Here is a 20496-nt window from a genome sequence, read left to right on the forward strand (position 1 = left end):
AACCAAAGTCAAGTCAACAAAAGTCAACGTTAGGAAAGTCAACATAAAACTAAATCAAAAGAAGGTGAAAAAAACTCTCCTTCTAAACATGTTGATTCTCCCTAAGCATGTGTCATTAGTCTCTATCGATGATAGGGGTTAGGAACTTATCACCTTTTCTATTATTTTTAAATTTTAAATAATATTTTAAAGTGGGTTCAACCCACTCTAAAAATTTTATATTTTTATTTTGAATTTTACTTCTATGCAAGGACCACTAATGTGATGCTATTCGAGTCCTTTTACTTGACGGACTCGAATAAGTGGAAGCTATTTTCGGGTATTTTTGTAGTGTGATGTCTTTTTTAACCTTTCTTGATTTCTCGCACAGTAAACTCTATACACATAATTATTGATAAGTTTTATATTGAATTAAACATAAACTACAAATAAGTGTGCTAATAAGAAAAAACTATAATAATTTTTCAACTTTCACCCCTTCCAACACTGTTGTTGGGTTACCATATATACCCTTCAACAGTTTTCTTTATTACTGAATGTTCTCATGAATAATTTCTGTTATAGAACCTTAATACTTAGAGCAATTCTTGCATGAGACAACGTCCTAAATATATCAGAATCCTTAGTAAGTATGCAACAAAACCCTAGTTATTTTTCTTTTACTCTGAATCTTAGATATATAATTCCATTATTGTTAGTTGTAGCTGCACAATGATGAGAGTACCTGAAGAACACGCAACAACATTTAATAGCTCTCTGCTCATAGCCAATCTCTCGTCATTTAGCTTGATCTGGTAACCTTATATTGTCATCACAATTTATCACACACACGCACAATATTGAATCAGAAATTGAAAATGTGGTAAAATGATGACGAGCTACAGCCACTACACTACACCCCACGTGAAACTATTCTTTCGTGCTGCAGGAACCAAACAATCAATTTCACTATGCTACCAACGCCGTGCTAGTTCGGTTAGGGTTTCAAACCACATTCTCCATGGTCCCTCATAACATGCCAGAAATCCATGTAATGTTGCTCTAGATACCCACTTTTTTGTAATTAATGCGTAGAAGCTATGAGACAAAAACTGCTATTAATACTAAGCAACTTGCACCACAATCACCTCTTTTAAAAACCGTACCTAGCAGCACGCCAAGACCCTATCGGTGAAGAATGTGAATATGACGTTTCCCAAATAGGATATCAAAATCTTGCACTATGGAAATTCCGTTTCTGGGTCTCAACTCCTGTCTTCTCGAGTTGACGATAGTTCTGTTTGGATGAGGTTTTAATAAAACTTAGTTTTTAACTTTTACCTATATTTTACAGAAATATGGGGAAGTTTTTGTAAACTCACCTTTGCAATTTCTGTGTACATCTTAATCATTTAAGTTAGGTAAGTCATTCAAGAGAACAAAGGATAAGATCTTTGGTCCATTCATTTATACAGACATTTTCTGAAATTCCAATTGATTACTATTGATTACGCTCATTTTACAATTAAGATAAGTATGTTAGGGTTGTTTTACAATTAAGTTAACACTATATGAACTAATTGCGACGGACAAACATATATAGGTACACAGTGCCAAGATATTAATGATTCCGGATTCCACTGGTTATACATCCATGCGATATAATATCCTACCAAACTAAACTCATATTAAAACTCATAAAAAAAATGAAATATGGTATTTTAGTATGGAGTTGTCAATTTGACCTACTCCATAGGATTTGAACTTTACTAAAAGGATGGGAGCCACCAAACCACAAGACCTTTCGTTGGAAAAGTTCATGAGTAAAAATGTCCACAAAATCTTTATGGGTTAGGACCTATCCACGAGAGTTTAGAAATAAGAAATAATTTTTTTAAAAATATATTATTGGGCATATAATCAACAATTAGTATGCAAACCAAAACTTCAACTCGAATCGTCCAGACTGACTTGTCTCGACCTTCAGCCTGAAACGACTTGTCTCGACCTTCGGTAAAAAACGGCCCTATCTCGACTTTCAGTCAGAAACGGTCTTGTTTCAACCTTTGGCCCAGGACGATCCCTTTCGACCTTCAATATTGGTCGACCCATCTCAACTTTTGGTCCAGGAAGACCCATCTCGAACTTTGATCTTGCCGACCCGTCTCAACCTTTAATCGAGTCAGCTTGTCTCAACCTTAGGCCTGAGTTGGCATGTCATGACATTCGTCCTAAGGCGACTCATCTCGAACTTTCACCTAAGACTTCCTATCTCCACCTTTAGTCATGATCAGTCTAACCTTTGCCCAAGCCTACATGTCTTGACCTTCAATCATGATCGATCTAATTTTCGTTCGGGTTGGAATGTCTCTTCTTTTGACTCGAGACGACCTGTGTCAAATTTTGGCCATGAATAGTCTATCTCGGTCTTTAGATTGTGACGATCCCTTTTGATCTTTAACCTGAGATGACTCGTCACGACCGGTTGGGTTGGTCCATCTTGACCTTCGGCTAGACCGGTCCATCTCGATCTTCGACTCGAGTTAACCCATCTTGACCTTTTGTCAGAGAGGGCTCAACTCGACCATTAACAACTAAAGGTGTTGTTTTTAGGAGTTAATTAAAGTCTTATAGTATGACCAAATCCACCTTGACTCAAACCCTAATCTTTTTTTAGAGGACCTTTTGGGAGATGGGACTTCTTTTAGGTCTCCTCATTTGGTAGCTCCTTAAAAGAATACGTATTAAAGAATGGGTTAAGAATAGTCCATAGACCATGAGTCAAACTCACAGCTCCAGTTATGCCCTGCTTAAGATAAAACTTGTTAGTATAGTGAAAATGAATCTCAAGATATACCTTTTGTGACAATATAAAAAGTAAAATTATTATACAATTCCAGTATATAATCTGAAATTTGGAACTGTTGCACTTGTGTTTTGATGAAATGTTAAAATCAGCAATGATCTCTTAGAAACTATAATCTTCAACGAACTTAATGACATCGTTTGATTCATGCAGACATTACCTTTTGTGGTAGGACTTTTTGTTTGCTTTTAACTGTTTTAGAATTATGAGATTTTACCTTATTTTGAATTTTGGCTTTTGAATTGAGTATAGGTAGAGTTTCAGTTTGTTTCAATTGGTGAATGTAATTTCAAGTAAGCCTAAGGGCATATAAGATTCTTTTGGGAATTTCAAATAGACAGTAAGCTTATTCTTATACATTTATATTTATGAGTTTAATGATCATTTTCCTTACATTTTAATTTCTGTATTTTATCTATAAATTCTAATATATTTTTTCAAGCTTAAATTCACGTTTTAGTTTCTATAGTTTGGCAGATGTGTTTGGAAAATGATAAATTAATTCCATATTCTGACCCTTTTTTGACTCCATGAAGTGGCACGTGTAGGTGGCTTTTATTTTTTAAATTAAAATTAATTTTATAAAACCATTTTAGATGCAGACGTGGCTTTTACTCGAAAATTTGAACAATTTCTCTTTTCTCCCGCACACTTGTAGTTTCTCTTCTCACCCCTTCTCTTTGTGGCAATCGTAGTTTCTCTTCTCACCAACAACGACAATGGTTTTTCGAGTGGTTCGTCTGACGAAGGAAGATAGCAAAAGGCGTTGAGCACAGAAGATAGCATAGTGTGGCGGATTCTCTCTCGCGGCTAAACCTTGAAAGGGTTAGGGTTTGCGAACGACGGGGGTTTGTTGATGACGGGGTTTGTTGACGACGAGCGTTTGCTGTGAAAAGGAGTTCTATCGAAGCGTCTCTTCCATTGGGTTTAGGTTGTTCAACCATTGTTTTCGAAGGTTGCAGGTCTACGAACGACGGTGGTTGTACGAGATTGGAGGTATGATGATTTTTTTTTTCTATTTGTTGTGTTAGGGTTTGTTTTAGTGTTTAACAGACCCAAAGTTTTGATTTTGTGCATTTGAAGTAGATGATTGTTCATTGTTGGGTTTACTTTGGATGTGAAATTAGTTGAAGTTGAAGTAGAAGTAGCTTTTTAATGAACCAAGTACTTTGATAGGTGCATGAATACTTGTTTTCTGAATAGGTTGATTAAAACTGTCTGTTTTTTTTTTTTTGTGATAACCTGTGTGCACAGAAGTGATGACATGTGCTACATTTTTTGCAAGCATGTGGTATCACTTCATTTTTTTATCTTTCATGTCATACCAGTCAATAGTTGATTACGTGGTGATTAAGTTTGGGTAATCTGTGTTGAGTTGTAATTATTTCTTTCATGTGGTTTCATCTGTAGGTAGATTAAACATGTTTGGTGTGTTGGTGATGACTTGTGTGCACACCAGTGATGACATGTGCAACATTTTTTGCAATCATGTGGTATTACTCAATTTTTTGAACTATCATATTATACCAGTCAATACTTGTTTATGGGGTAATTCACTTTGGATAATCTTTGTTGATTTGTAATCATCTATTTGATGTGGTTTCATACACAAGTTGAATACACTTGTATGATTTATTAGTGATGACCTATTTGCTCACAAGTGATGAAATGTGTTGAATTTTTTGAAAGCATGTGGTATGACTCAATTTTTTTATCTTTCATGTCATACCAGTCAATAGTTGATTATGGGGTGATTAAGTATAAGTAATTTGTGTTGATTTGTAATTATTTCTTTCATGTGGTTTCATTCGCAAGTGGATTAAACATGTGTGATGTGTTGGTGATGACTTGTGTGCACACAAGTGATGACCTGTGCTATATTTTTTGCAATCATGTGGTATGACTCAATTTTTTGAACTATCATACTATACTTGTCAATACTTGTTTATGGGGTAATTCACTTTGGATAATCTTTATTGATTTGTAATCATCTCTTTGATGTGGTTTCATACCTAAGTTGATTACACTTGTATGATTTATTGGTGATGACCTATTTGCTCACAAGTGATGACCTGTGTTGAATTTTTTGAAAGCATGTGGTATGACTCAATACTTGTTTATGGGATGAATAACTTTGGGTAAACTGTGTCGATTTGTAATTATGTTTGTCATGTGGTTTCATACTCAGGTTGATTAAACTTTTGTTGCATTTTTTGCAAGCATGTTATTAATCACATGAATTGAATAAAATATAATGTAGGATATTGCCCATGATGAAGCTGTGGGAAAATTGTGGTACAAGTGGAACATAACATACATGCCAACTATCACAATAATAAATGTTTATCAATCAAGTATTAAGTGCTGACCTACACTAAACATTTTGCTCACCTTCAAAATTCGTGGTCTCTACTAAGCCCACTATCTTTTAATTAATAAAACTTACTAACATATATTCTACGAATAAAAACCTTACCAAACTAGGTGTGTGATAATTGATAAAAGAGGAAAAACATCATAACTCTGATAATTTTAAATACTGACCATTCCACTATTAAGTGTTGATCTACGCTTCACATTTTGTACACACTCATAATATAAGGTATTTGGGTAAGAGTGTCAATAAGTAGTCCATAATTAATTAAATATAACACCTTAATTGCGTATATGAAACATATTGAACATCAACAAACTTCGTGTGGGATAATTCATCCACAACTCCAACATGATATTCTTCTTATCTCTATTAAAATTATATGATGACTCAAGAATTATTAAGTAGTGACCTGGGGCAAAAAATTTGTACATGTAGAAAAAATATGGTATTAGATTAGAGTAAACTTTTTTGAAGAACATCAATTTTGGTATGGGCTATTTGGTTCACAAGTCCTACATCACATATTATATATTAACCCGGTGTGTTATAATTGGTAAAGCATGCAAGACATGATAACTCTCAAATTTTTAAATGTAGATCAATGATATATTAAGTGTTGACTTGTGAACAACATCTTGCACATAATTACTTATTTGTGATCTGTGTGGTAACCAATATTACTAAATTCCTGACCACATACATATTAATTGTTTACATGCTATAAACTTTATTTGCACTCAATAAAAATTAGGATGAACAACATTCAGCTATAACTTCACATAAACCACTCAGAATTTCATAAATCAATCAGTAAGCCAAACAAAAAAATTGTCATAAATCACTTCCACAAAGTCAACACATAAAAAATACGAAAGTTAGCAATATAAATCCTAACTACAACAAACATAAATTTTCTAAATCAACTACTTATGGTGCTTCCTCCTACTATATGTTGCAAAAGGAGTTCTTATTGCAAAACTCTTGACACGCATCCGAGGACCATCCCTTCGTCGCACATACATATTGCTATGTTCGGATTCTTGTGCTTCCTGATTTGGAAAATGTACTTCTTCGACATGACTCCTCTCACCAGAATCGCCAAATTCAATAAAGCCCTTGAGGTAGTTGGAATTGGGTGTATGCAAATCACCAACACATGGTTCACCCAACTCAGAAAACTTCAGTTTGCCCTCATTCTGCTAACGTTGGTTCTTCCTCTCAATCATCATTGCATTCAAGTCTAAAAGTTCTTTTTGCAATTCCCCTAGCACACTTTCTTGATGTTTAACAACTTTAATTAAGTTAACTATTTTACTACCCTTATTTCGACGTCCATAAACCTCAAAACCTTCTTTAACGAAGGAATTGATCAGCTCTTCTGCAGAGGCAGCCACATCTACAACAACCTGCATCAATTCACAACAACCATCAATAAGTATACATGACACATTTCAAAAAAAAAATCATACAAAAAAAAACTCGAACTTACAGTGTTATTTGTCAAACTCCTTTTAATTAGATTGTCCCCTACTTTCATTTCCATCCAATGCAAGATTCTGGGAAACTTGGTTGTGCGCTGACAATCCTTTAAATTCGAAATCAAAAAATGGTCAAAAGACCATAACTGCCACCATTGTAATCAAAATCAGTCAAAACTCATAACCAAATATTTTAAAGTTATCAAATGAGCTTGAAATTAATTTAACATACACTACTTGTAACAAATAAACACATCTAGCTACATGGAAGTGTTTGGTACTTTGTTTCTCCTTCAAGAACAATTTAGCTTAACAAATACTCCTAACCAAATACTCATACACCACTTGACCCCAACTAAATTTCCCAATACTACCAAGGTCATCAATAATGTTGAACAACATAGAAAAAATAGTTCCACTACGATTGGGCAACAAAAACTCATAAATTGCTAACAAAACATAAAGCTTACCAAAATGCTCTAAACAAAGCTCTTTAATATGTTTTAAAATGTAATCATATACCATTTCAATATGAACAAGTTTGGCAGCTCCAAATAAATTCTTTGAATCACTATTTAACCCTTCCTGGTTTAAATCAATGTTCTCACCAACCACCCTCAAACCTAGACCAAGACATAAATCTAAATAGGTAAATCCAACCATTTATGTACTCATGTGAACCCCCCCCCCCAACCTTTTCACCCACCTACTAATTAACGGACTCAAAAGATTCCTAGATATTTTCACAGACTCTTTCAACTTAACCAATCATCCAAATGGCATTCCTCGAATAAATGACTTTTGTTCCTCTATTAACTTCTTATTCAAACTACCAATCAATTTTGTCCGGCATGAATGCCTAAAAAAAATATGGAACAATAAAAAAAATACAGTTATGTCATTTTTATCATAACAAATTTCAAAATAAATTGAACTCCAAAATATATCATACCTTGCGGTCAACACTGAAATCACTTCGCTCACTGCTTGCATTCATACTTATCACCTGAATACATAACTCAAGTAAGCACAATGTCAGCACTCAAACTTACTTCAACGTAATTCTTCTCACTTTGAACAACTACCACTCGTGCATAAAACACTTATCACATAATCACTTAATGCAGCAGAGGTCATCACTTGTGTGCACACAAGTCATCACCAACAAATCAGACATGTTTAATCCACTTGGGTATGAAACCACATGAAAGAAATAATTACAAATCAACATATATTACCCATACTTAATCACCTCATAATCAACTATTGACTAGTATGACATGAAAGATCAAAAAATTGAGTCATACCACATGCTTTCAAAAAATTCAACACATGTCATCACTTGTGAGCAAACATGTCATCACCAATAAATCATACAAGTGTAATCAACTTGGCTATGAAACCACATCAAAGAGATAATTACAAATCAACACAGATTATCCAAAGTGAATCACTCCATAAACAACTATTGACTGGTATAATATGGAAGTTCAAAATATTGAGTGATACCACATGATTGCAAAAAATGCAGCACAGGTCATCACTTGTGTGCACACAAGCCATCACCAACACATCACACATGTTTAATCCACTTGCAGATGAAACCACGTGAAAGAAATAATTACAAATCAACACAGATTATCGAAAGTGAATCACCCCATAAAAACGTATTGATTGATATAGTATTGAAGTTCAAAAAATTGAGTGATACCACATTATTGCAAAAAATGCAGCACAAGTCATCACTGATGTGCACACAGGTCATCACCAAAAAAAATCAGACAGTTTTAATCAACCTATTCAGAAAACTAGTATTCATGCACCTATCAAAGTACTTAGTTCATTAAAAATCATACACACCAAGAAAGACTTCATTAAGATGAAATAAGCATTATTTGTAATAAAAAACTTGTCATTAAAATTTAACAATGAAGATTTCATACCTTGCGGCAAATCACTATACACACCAAGATAGACTCTCAGGACTATGCCACCAAAAACAAAACAAAATCATGCACTAGTGCAGATTTGACATTTTACTTCGCCTTATAGGCCTCGGTTATAGCGGAACCGAAGCCTATAAGGAGGCGGTGGCATTTTTGTAATTTCGTCCAACTATATTGCCTCGGGTGTGTGCAAAACCGGTGTAGTAAAAGGTTTTAGGCCTCGGTTGCAAAAGAACCGAAGCCTATAAGGCAGCCCAGTAACCAAAATTTCAAAAAGGCCATCAGCGTCAGCACTTTTGGCTTCGGGTGTTTTTGAACCGAGGTAATATGAAGAGGTTTTTGGCCTCGGTTAAAAAAGAACCGAGGCCTATAAGTCAGCCAGTAACCCTAATTTCAAAAATGTCACCAGTGCCGTCACATTTGGCTTCGGGTCTTTATTGACCGAGGCCATAAAGGGACTTTAGGCCTCGGTTATTAATTGAACCGAGGCCATATGCCCTATTTAGGTTCCTAAATTCGCAACCTCGCACTGTTCACCTTCGTCCCTGAGCGAACACTTTGCGCGTGGTGGAGGCATTCTCGTCTTTGTTTTCTCGTGCGGTGGTGTTTGGTTCGTCATTAGCGGAAGAGGCATGCTCGAGGCTCACGGCAAAGGCGTGATTTGGTGGTCACTCTCTTCCTTTGTCTGCGGTGGTGATGGCGACACAGTAGTAGGGTTGCCCGTAACAGTGGCTTGAAGTTCTGCTTCGAACGACGGTGGAGGTGCTAGATCTTTAGATCTCTTGGCTCTACTGGTTCATGGTGGTTTGTCGTTGTCGCATTCAGATCGTGCAGTGGTAGCATGGGTCTGAGCGTCGTGGTGGGTTGCTCGTTCAGTGCTAGTGAAGGTTTGGCCGCGACAGCGTTTGCCGACGATCTCGATGGCGAGGATGAGCGCAGCAGTGCTAATGGTGGTGTGAGCAAAGTACCCCTATGGCTTCGGGTCCTTAGAGAACCGAGGCAGAAAAGTACCCCCTATGGCTTCGGTTGACACCCGAGGCCAAAAACCACCCTTTTTTGCCTCACCCCAATATGCCTCGGTTCTAGAACCGGGGCAGAATATCAAAAACAACCGGGGCCAAAAGCCCTTACTACACTAGTGACGGTTCCTTAACTTAAAAACCCACAACGGTGAATTCAACAAAAAAGCACCAAAATCACATAAACGAAAAAATAACACAAACCTACCAACCACCAGCTGAATCGAACAACGGAAAACACCAAAAACCCTAACGTCGCGAGGTTTGTCTTTCCCTTTTTCTTCTTCGATTATAGTGTTGTGGTAATTCACCTGCACAAGATAGATATTAATTTTGCCATTAAAGAATGACTCAAACGACTATGCCACCAAAAACAAAACAAAATCTCAGTTTCTTAACAAAAAAACCCACAACGGCGATTTAAAAAAAAAAACCACAAAAGTGTTGGCATATTACAGAAGCGCAAAAAAAAAATAGAGCTACCAACCATGACATTAAATCGAACAATAAGAAACACCAAAAACCCTAACTCTGTGAGGTTCGTCTTCTCCTTTCTTCTTCTTCGATTTCACTACAACACACGTCTTCTCCATTTTTCTCCTTTCTTCCTTTCTCCTTTCTTCCTTTTCCCTTTCTTTCTTTCTTTCCCCTTTCTTCGTTTTTATTGGCTCTGCACAAAGAAAACATATTTCTTGCCCTTTCAATTTTCACGCCCACACCCATTGTCCATTATGTCTTTTTGCAAAAGAAGTTTTAATTAAAATAAAAATAAAAAGCACGTCTGCATCTAAAATGGTTTTATAAAATTAACTTTAATTTAAAAAATAAAAGCCACCTACGCATGCCACCTCATGAAGTCAAAAAAAGGGTCAAAATATGGAGTTAGTTTATATTTATTTTTTAAGTAATCTAGTTTAGTTTTTAGTTATGAATAACTTTTGTGTTAACAAAAATGTTAGAGTAACACGTACAAGTTTATTGTACAATTCACAAATACCTTAGGAGTCCTACGCGTGCAGTTAAGAAGCTTGGAGATGCCCGAAAAGAAGGGCATTCTGGTCAGAAAAAGCTAATGCCATACCTACTTCCAGCCTTATGGGAATGAAAAGTTAAGGGTTGCCCCAAAGACATAGTAGCCCCACAATGTGACCGACTATTGAAATCATTATCTATTACAGCACCACATAATCTCGACCAAAACGATGCGCCACACTAATATTACTCAACCTTATAAATGCAACTCGTTTCTTCAATTTCACCACCATCTATACCCACCTCTCCCTTTATTCTATCTTGTTCATCATTTCATTTTCACTGTCCCATGGCCAAGTTGCGAACTGCAAGGGTCACCACCGAGGTTGCTCCACCAAGATTCGTGGCAGTGACGAGGTGCCGCGTGAAGAAAATGCTTGACACCATCATGGAGGAAGAGAATGATTTTGTTGCTGACAAACGCTTCTCTTCACCATCTTGTGGCTCTTCCTCTATAAGCCTTATAGAGAGGCCAATTTTGGTGAACAAATTCTAGCTTCTTGGCTATTATACCTGTAGAAATTATTGTGTGATTTGGAATCATTACTAGTTTCGTGTTACAGTCAATTTTCACGTGATACATATACTCAAGTTTTATCAATTGTTTTTCAAATTAAAAATTCCACTACGTATCACGTATAGATTGATTGGAGATATGAATACGTAATAGTTTTTCTATCATGTGATAATTTCTTTGTTACTTTTCCTGTGTGGTTGTGAGAAGAAGAATAAGAGAAGCATACGGTTTGGTAATGTTTCCAGTGCTCACCGGCGGAATCAAAATAACAGGAAGGAAAATGAACACCACTTGGATTATGACATTAACGTGCTGTTTCTCTGACCGGATTAACATCACTTAAGTTATGATGACATTGTGCTGTTTCTTTTCTTTTTTGAGTCTTTTAGAATTATTTTTTTTGTTTAATTTGCTTGAGTGTTCGTTGGGGTTATCGTCCAGATTTTGGATTGTGATTTCCCCTCATGTGGCTGTTCATGTAATTGTTTATGGCTTTTATGAAACATAGGCACAGATGAATCCCCAGGATAGTAGAATCCACGATGATGATGTGAATTACTTTATGTGTAAAGCCATGGACATGGAGTAAGAAAGTCTTAATAAAGGGTCTCTAAGTAAGTTTTTGCTATGTCAGCGTGTTTATTATAGTGGACAACTTAACGGCGATCGATTTCATTTGGTGCTACTTTTCATTCCTTTTATGTGTGTCATTTAATTCTTTAAGCTACATAGGAAAGAACAAAGATTTGAATTTGAGTTCCCCTCGTGAAAATCAATTGTTTTTTTCTTTTCTTTTGCGTAATCTTATTGTGTAATAACTTCATCGACCATCTCAGAATATAACTATACTGGAATAAAAGATTAAAAGATAATGTTTTTTTTTTTATATTTTATGACTTTTTACAAATAATGGGATAGTTTCTAGCAAAAAAAAAAACTTCAAACTAAGTTCAAAAAGCAACTCTCTTAACACTATTCCTTGTTTGGAGATTGCAAATGTAAAGATTCATCTCATTACAATAACTTATTGACACTTTAATAAGTAAAAGTTGATGTTAATTAATAGGGTTGAATTTGTATTACCCGGGTGTGAGATTATCTATCCTAATTTATTAATTTCGGCTTTTAAAGACTAACTCTAACGACCGTTAATTAAGATGACAATAATTCATTACTAATCTTTTCAATTGACTTTTTAAATAAAGTAATTTGCGATTGGTCAAATCAATGCGTCTTTTCTTTTAAAATTTATTTAATTTTACATGGGTTAAGAAGTACAAATGAAAAAGAAAAGTTGTAGTATCGAAGAACATAAGTGTGGATTAGTTGTTAACTTTTGTTAGTGGGGTAGTTGAACCCACAACCTTTCCCACCTTTCTTTCTAAACCCACCAAATCAACCTTATTTCTTCAAATTATTAGTAGAGGGATCGAACTCACGACTTTTCTCTCATTTCCCTTCCATCTAACCAATAAGCTACCTTTGAATGAAGGAGATGTTTCTGCATCAAAAAGATGAGTATGAGGAGATTTATGAATGTGAATAAAGGAGATGAGTCTTGGGGGATTTGTATAGAAAGTGAAAGAGGAAGTTATGAGTGGAGAGATTTGTCATCTTTAAATCCACGACTTTTCTCTCATTTCCCTTCCATCTCACCAATAAGATACCTTTGAACGAATGAGATGTTTGTGCATCAAAAAGATGAGTATGAGGAGATTTATGAATGTGAATAAAGGGGATGAGTCTTGGGGGATTTGTATAGAAAGTGAAAGAGGAAGTTATGAGTGGAGAGATTTGTCATCTTTAAATCTAGGACTTTAGATTAAAAATGGTCAACACTCCTTATTCATTGTCATGAAGAAATATGGATTCATAACATATAAATTAAGATGAGCTTTATGCTAACTAAAATAAATATAAATACTAAAAATAAATAAGTTTAGTATTGACGTAGACAATGTTCACTGTATTTATTTTAATAATTATTTTAGTACGTGTTGACTTAGCCGACACTAACATAAATATTTTTACTTACTAAAAAATATTAAAAATAGTTACATCACAATACATTGATTACATTGTCTCTTTTAGTGTCCAAAATCAAACAAACTTTAGTGGTGTCAGCTAAGCCAATGCTAATTTGACCCTAATATAAATATTTATTTATTAAAAAAGTTAAAATAACTTTACTCTTTTTTATTTTTCTTAGGTTAACCTTTTGTGTAGGGTTACAGATGGCTAAGCCGACTCTATTAGTGTGCAACATTAAGTGAACTCTATTAATATCAGCTAAGAGAACATTTATCCAATACTAATATCAATATCTTTTTATTAAAAAGGGCAAAAATAATTTCATACCTTTTAACTATTTTAAGAAAAATTAACCTCTTACATCATATTACAGTCGGCTAAGCAAACTCTAATAATGTTGTCATTCGACTGAAACTAATATTTGGAAGCTAACTTTGTTGCTTTATGCTTCTTTACAAAGTTGTCATAATTTCTTGATTATGGGAGTAGCTCTTCTGAAACTGATAAGCTCACCTATAGTTATCTTTTCTTTCAAGGGAGAAATTGAACAAATAAGATGATTTTTCATCATGTAACCATCGTTGAAGTTGGTGGACGAGGAACCGTCATTGAAGTTGGAAGGAAAAGATGACAATTGGGGTAGGAATCATCATTAAAAATAAAAATTTAAGGAAAACAACAACAGTTGGATGGAGAACTATCGTTAGAAGTTCTCAAAGTGAGAAATAACGACGGTTAGTCATACAACCGTCATTGTTTGTGTGATCATATGTTTCAATCTCCACTCTCTCTTTTCCTCATGTGCAATGCTCGTCTCATTTCACAAAAACGCCTTCATTCTCACTTTCTTCTCCCATTTCAATGACATTCTCCAGTCACCTCCATCCTTTTTTCATGTTGAGAAAGACAAAAACGAAGACTCCACGAACTCCGGCCTCCTCGTGTTGTCGTTGCTTGTTTGCTTGTCTTTGTGATTGTGTTTTCGCCATTCCTCGTGGCAACCCTGATCAACTATCGAAGCCTCTCCCCTTCACCTTACAACTACTTCCACCTCCCTTTTTCGTTGTGGGTTAGTTCTTAATATTTCTTACTTTCGGTGTTTCTTTTTCTCAATCTTTTTACCTTGTATTTTTCACTTATAACGATGATTTAGATTAAAATTGCCTTTATAAGTAATTCAAACAACAATGATTGTAGTCATCATCAATTACTTCCAACTTACGATGATAACCTTATAAACTATGGGTCGTGAATTATTGTTGAAAGCCATTTTTAATTATTAAAAGTTTTGTCTATATTATACATTTATGTGTGATCTATATAGTTTTTTTTTATGTTGGTATTTGAATGAAATTGAATTATTATGTATTGTTAATTAAAATGACTTCTTCTATTTTCTCACATTGAAAACTTATTTTACTAACTTACCCGTATATATTGTTTGTATAGTGGTTTGCCACTAAAAAAAATTATTAAATAGCAATCGAATTTAGAGATAAAAACTATGTTAGATATCATTTTAAAATTAAAAATTATTGGTATGTAAAATAGTTTCTATTATTAATAATAAATTATACTTTATTTATGAATTAGAGTATAAATCGTTCTCTAAGTTTTAGCTATTACTATTGTTCATTATAAATTATGCTTTAATTTTATCCTTGACTTTGGATTCTATTTAATAATTTTTATGTAGTGTGCTCTGAGAATATCATGTACACGTGTATATAAGTACAAGTGCAAGAGCAAGCATATGTAGAAATTATTAAAGGTTTTATTTTCAATCCTTTTGTAAATATTATATATATATATATATATATATATATATATATATATATTTAAGTTGTTTTTTGAAAAATTATATATATCGTATAAGTCGTCCGTTGGATTTATAAATAGATAATTTAATAAGAGTGTTACATTATATATCACAAAAAAATTACTAACATTAAAATTTTAAAAATTTTAATATTTTTTTATGTTAATAGTAATATAATGATAAATTTATATATTAGATTGTACTTGTTTTATTCGTAAAAACTGATTATAGTGACACATAATTTATGTTAGTATACGTTTATAAATTTATTCTCATACTTAGTATAAAGTATAGGTACAGACTATAATGGCACATACTATTTGTAATTTAATTCCATTTAAAATTAACACTAAAATTATGTATGACATAGATTACAAATTGGTATATAATTACATGTGTTTGTCATTAAAAATTACAAATAATTTTTTGTATAGAATCAAATAAATAAAAAAAAAACTTATAAAAATATAGAAGAGTCTCACATAAAAATGAAGCTTCATGAAAAGAGTAAAGAAATGGAGATGTGTTCAAGAATTACTACCAACCTATTCAGATAACCACGATCTTTCAGAAAAATGTTCATACATTTAATATATTCTTTTTAAATTTTCAGAAGACAAGTGTTCTCAAAAACACATAATTTAAACTGATTAATAGCGTAGCATGTGATCGAACAATAGTTTATACATCTTATCAGATTACTCTATATATATTCCTAAGTTTATTTTATTAAAAGATATTTCAAAGATTTTCAATTGTTGACTTGCATGCTCCATGCCGCAGAATAATTTGTAGATTATTATTCATCTTTTGGTGTGAACACATTGCAGGCTTTAGATATGCTTCAACATTCTCATTCTACAGAGGGTGTGAAAAGAACCAAACACAACTTAAGATGCCATCTCTGTTCATTTCCTTCAATTTATTATTAATGAGACTTGCAACTTCCACACGCTTGAAGGTTCACTACCACAAATACACAATTTTTTATTCAACGCTTTGTCAATATTGTAATTGAATATAACCGTTTGTAATTGAATAGGAGTGAAATATAACAGTTTCGAATTGAATAGGAGAGTAATATAACTGACAAATCTATTATATATAACCGTTTGTAGTTGAATAAAGAGTAAAGTCTTTTACTATGCACTAATATATTAACAATATGGAAAACGTTAATTAGTATCACCGATTAAAGAATGAAAAAACTCCATTAAAAAATATTATTCTAAACCCAAATTCCAATGTATTATTTCTAGTAAAAATTCTCAATTTATTATTTTCTTAAAAAGTTGTATATACCAACCATAAAACCGTAATGGACAACAACATTATAGTATTTAAATTAAAGGACTTACTAAATTAAAAAAAAAAAAAAAGTTACTTAGTTAATCTGACATTTCATATTAAATAATTTTTTAACAAATAATTTACCCAAATAAAAAATAGTAAATACGTTGCTAGCTTAGGCTCCAAATAATCCAACTTAGACATATTTTCTGTCTTTCACCGTTACATGTGATGTATAAAATTTTTGTATCATTCCAAATATTCAGATTATTATCAGACAACACCTATCTTTCAACATCATATGAATTCAGGTTTTTACATTGTTAATCTTGAAGGCATGAAACACCCTTTTGTAGTTGACTAGTATAGATTTCAGAATGCCAAAATAGTTATTAAATAATGTCCAACAAATGGTTGAACTTTTGAATCCATGTCCATGCAATGCAACTATAAATAGTTTAAGCTTTCTCACTTTCTTCCACAAGGAAAACAGAAAACCTCAGTGTTGTGATTACTTTGATCAGTTTATCTTTGAAACCATTTCAACCCAATGGCTTCAATCAAAAGCATCAACATTGAAGCTCAAATACCAGAAGAGATTCTCATAGCTCAAATTATGCAAGTTCATGCAAGCATCTCAAAGCTTGAATCCCTTAGGCCTTGCAAGCAAGTGAATAGTCTCTTCACTCACCTTGTGAAACTTTGCACTCTCCCTTCATCCATTGACATTGAGGCCTTGCCTCAAGAGGTGCAAGAGATGCGTGAGAGCCTCATTAACCTAAGTGGCCATGCCGAGGGACTCTTAGAGTTTGAATTCTCAACATTCATAAGCCTCACACCGGAACCCTTCAAGAATGTGACCCTTTTCCCTTACTATGGGAACTATTTGAAACTAGCACACATAGAAAACAAAATCCTCAAAGAAAACGGGATTGTGAATGCAAAGAAAGTGGCTTTTGTGGGGTCAGGTCCAATGCCACTCACTTCCATCATAATGGCCACTCACCACATGGAGTCCACACACTTTGACAACTTTGACATTGATGAGAAGGCAAACGAGGTTGCTCGAAAGATTGTTGCTTCCGATGAAGCACTTGAGAAGAGGATGAAGTTTGTGACACAAGACATCATGGACGTGAGAGAGAGGTTGGGGCAATATGATTGCATCTTTTTGGCAGCACTTGTGGGTCTCAATAGGGAAGCAAAAGTGAAGATTTTGGGACACATAAGGAAGTATATGAAAGAGGGAGGGGTTTTGCTTGTGAGAAGTGCAAAAGGGTCAAGAGCTTTCTTGTACCCTATTATTGAGGATCGTGACATGGTGAATTTTGAGGTTCTTACCATCTTTCACCCAACAAATGATGTGATCAATTCGGTTGTTCTTCTTCGCAAGCCTAAGGCTTAGTTCCAATCCAACACCTCCCCCAAGTTGTAGTTCTATCTACTTGAAGATCCGAGCTATGTAGTTTCTATGCATGTTTGTTGTTGTTGTGTTACTTTATTCTCTGCAAGTTGATTAAAAAATCTGTATGAGTAAGAACTATAAATGTGATAATAAATATGTTATTTGATATGGTTAAAAGCGTAAAGTGATTTTAGGTCAAGAAGTTCAAGTGTCTCCTCCAGTTTAGAGATGTCTCATATTTATAGGAAGATTTCCTTTAGACTATCTTAAGTAATTCTAGATACCGGAAATCAACAAAACGCTTAATAATGTTATCAACAAAACGCTTTTTAACATCTTTTGGAAAATTGAGCAAATTTGTTTCTATATTGGGGTAAAAATGGACCGTCCTAAGACCAACTTTCAACTTGAATACTCAACTACATGTTAAGATGGTCATGGGAAGGTGTAATTCTTATTCGTCCAACAACGGATGACAACATTCCTGCTTGTGCAGCCATTAATCGGATTAAGTCACATAAAATGATAATATTCGGCATTGGAGAGTTCATTTCATCCGGTTGAAATTTCAAGTGTGAGTTTAAGTTCTACGTTGAGTAAAAATAAGAAAGTTGAGTACCATATGAGGATGAAGGTCCACAAACTCATCACTTTAAGATTTTGGGTCAGAGATAATGTCAATCCTTTATATGTGTTGGTTGAGCTCATATCTCATTCATATTTTATCTCCTTAGTAATCCTCTCTTAAAATATCCAAAAATTGTAAAAACACATTCACCAAGAGTATTTGCATCAACCAAAAAGTTTAGAAGCACAAATTTTATTTATTATTTATTTATTTTTTAAAAAGGGTCAATAATTGTATAGCCATTAATCGGATTAAGTCACAAAAAATTAATATTCGGCATTTCATCCAGATTATGAAAACACATTGTTCCCGAAGAGTATTTGCATTAACAAAGAAGTTTAGAAGCACAAATTTTATTCATTTTATTTGTTTTTGAAAAAGGCCAATAAGATTAGGGCAATTTCTTCCTACACCTCCATATTTTCTTCCTTCACTCCATAGCCAAAAGTAAATGACCTAAATCCCCTTAATTTAAAAATTATTACAAATTAAAAGTGTAAATATGAGAGTCACTTTGCCCTCTTTGTTTAACCTAGCCACCAGACTTCCATGATATAGTCGGTGCACTTCTATAAGCTTACGCAGCTCCATACTTAGTTTGTGCATCTCCATTCTCGAAAGTCACACTTCCATTATTGGAAGATTGTGACAGCTTGCATCTTTATTGGTGGAATCCGTAATGTGTTTTGGGATTTTTAATATATTGGATTCTATAGTTCGACACGAGGTTTCAGACTTAAAAGATACCTGAATTGGAGAATTCGAAAATCGTTCAAATCTAAAACATCGTGTTTGACCGTAGAATCTGGTGTGTACTCCAAATCTTAAAAAAAGAAGAAATGGCAATAACAAAGATTACTTATGACAAATACAACCACCCTTAGCCAATCCTAAGCCAGCAATAATACATGGCAAAGACTAGAGATGACAAATAAATTCGCCCCTGTGGGTATTGTCCGAACTCGTCCCCGTTTTGACGGAGAATCCTTGCATTGACTGGTTATGGGTATAGGGAATCCTCGACTTTTTCAACCGGGTATGGGGATAGGTATGGGATGTACGTATCCACGTCATAATACCCGTCCCCGTTTAAATTATTAAAATATTCACAATTAATTAAGTAACCATATATATATATATATATATATATATTATGATAGAAATAATATATGCATAAGATACAATAATACAATATATTCAAGTATGAGTTAAAATTGTGTACCTGGAACTAATGAAGGATCCATGGAAGCACGCTGTATGAGATGTTACTGTTCTCTTTCTGATGGATATTTTCTAAACGTAAGAGTATTTTTAGTTGTTACATAAAAACTGACTAATGGGTATCAGTTTTATATCCCGTCAGCAGAGACCAGGGACCTCTCAAAATGTATCTGATTATTCAAGCCCATCACAGACCGTTTATTAAACAATCCAACCCCATCACAAATCGTTTATCAGAATACCCAAAATTATATATATATATTACCCATATAATAATTAATATTAACGAATAACTTAATTTATTATTAATGCTAATCCATAATAATAATAATTATATAGAGAATAATAATTTTATATAATTTTATTATATAAAATATAACATTCTCCCACTTGGATAACATTAATAAATAAATTAATTATATCAATTGCAACATAAGTACAAATACCAATTAAGAAATATAAACATAAATCACAAAGATAATATCCGATAGGGATACTTACCATATGCTTAGATTTCTTAAATAATGGATAATATATAGAATAAAAAACAAACATAATAAATATGTGATCCCAAAATGGTTCATAAATTCTCTATGTAGAAAGAGAAAAGATGTAACGAAACTGACGTCATTGACAAATTTACATCTCATGAAAACCATAATAATATAGAGTGTAAATCTCAGACTCCCACTAACCCAATACATCAAAAGACTTAACCACACCCATATGAGTTACATGATTTTGAAAAACTCCAACAGATAAGCCTTTAGTTAGTGGGTCTGCTAACATATTTTCTGTAGCAGTATGCTCAATCCGAGTTTGATAATCCAAAACTTTCTCTCTAACAAATAGAAATTTTATATCAAAATGCTTTGAGCGAGTAGAACT

The 20496-nt window shown here is 33.7% G+C and overlaps 2 protein-coding genes across 2 annotated transcripts; both read left to right on the forward strand.

The window, feature by feature from the left end:
• Positions 1–10923: 10923 nt before the first annotated feature.
• On the forward strand, positions 10924–11842 carry LOC114163964. Its single transcript, XM_028048380.1, has one exon. The coding sequence runs from the start codon at positions 10987–10989 to the stop codon at positions 11191–11193; it is 207 nt and encodes a 68-aa protein (XP_027904181.1). The 5' UTR covers positions 10924–10986; the 3' UTR covers positions 11194–11842.
• A 4993-nt stretch (positions 11843–16835) lies between these two features.
• LOC114194913 (nicotianamine synthase-like) lies at positions 16836–17936 on the forward strand. Its single transcript, XM_028085319.1, has one exon. It carries the CDS (start codon positions 16905–16907, stop codon positions 17757–17759), a length of 855 nt encoding a protein of 284 aa, XP_027941120.1. The 5' UTR covers positions 16836–16904; the 3' UTR covers positions 17760–17936.
• Positions 17937–20496: the final 2560 nt, after the last annotated feature.

This window comes from Vigna unguiculata, chromosome 1 (assembly GCF_004118075.2).
Source record: "Vigna unguiculata cultivar IT97K-499-35 chromosome 1, ASM411807v1, whole genome shotgun sequence".
NCBI lineage: Eukaryota > Viridiplantae > Streptophyta > Magnoliopsida > Fabales > Fabaceae > Vigna > Vigna unguiculata.

Bases quoted from the DNA above. Each gene is read 5' to 3' on its own strand.
- LOC114163964 (XM_028048380.1), top strand. From the start codon at position 10,987: ATGGCCAAGTTGCGAACTGCAAGGGTCACCACCGAGGTTGCTCCACCA.
- LOC114194913 (XM_028085319.1), top strand. From the start codon at position 16,905: ATGGCTTCAATCAAAAGCATCAACATTGAAGCTCAAATACCAGAAGAG.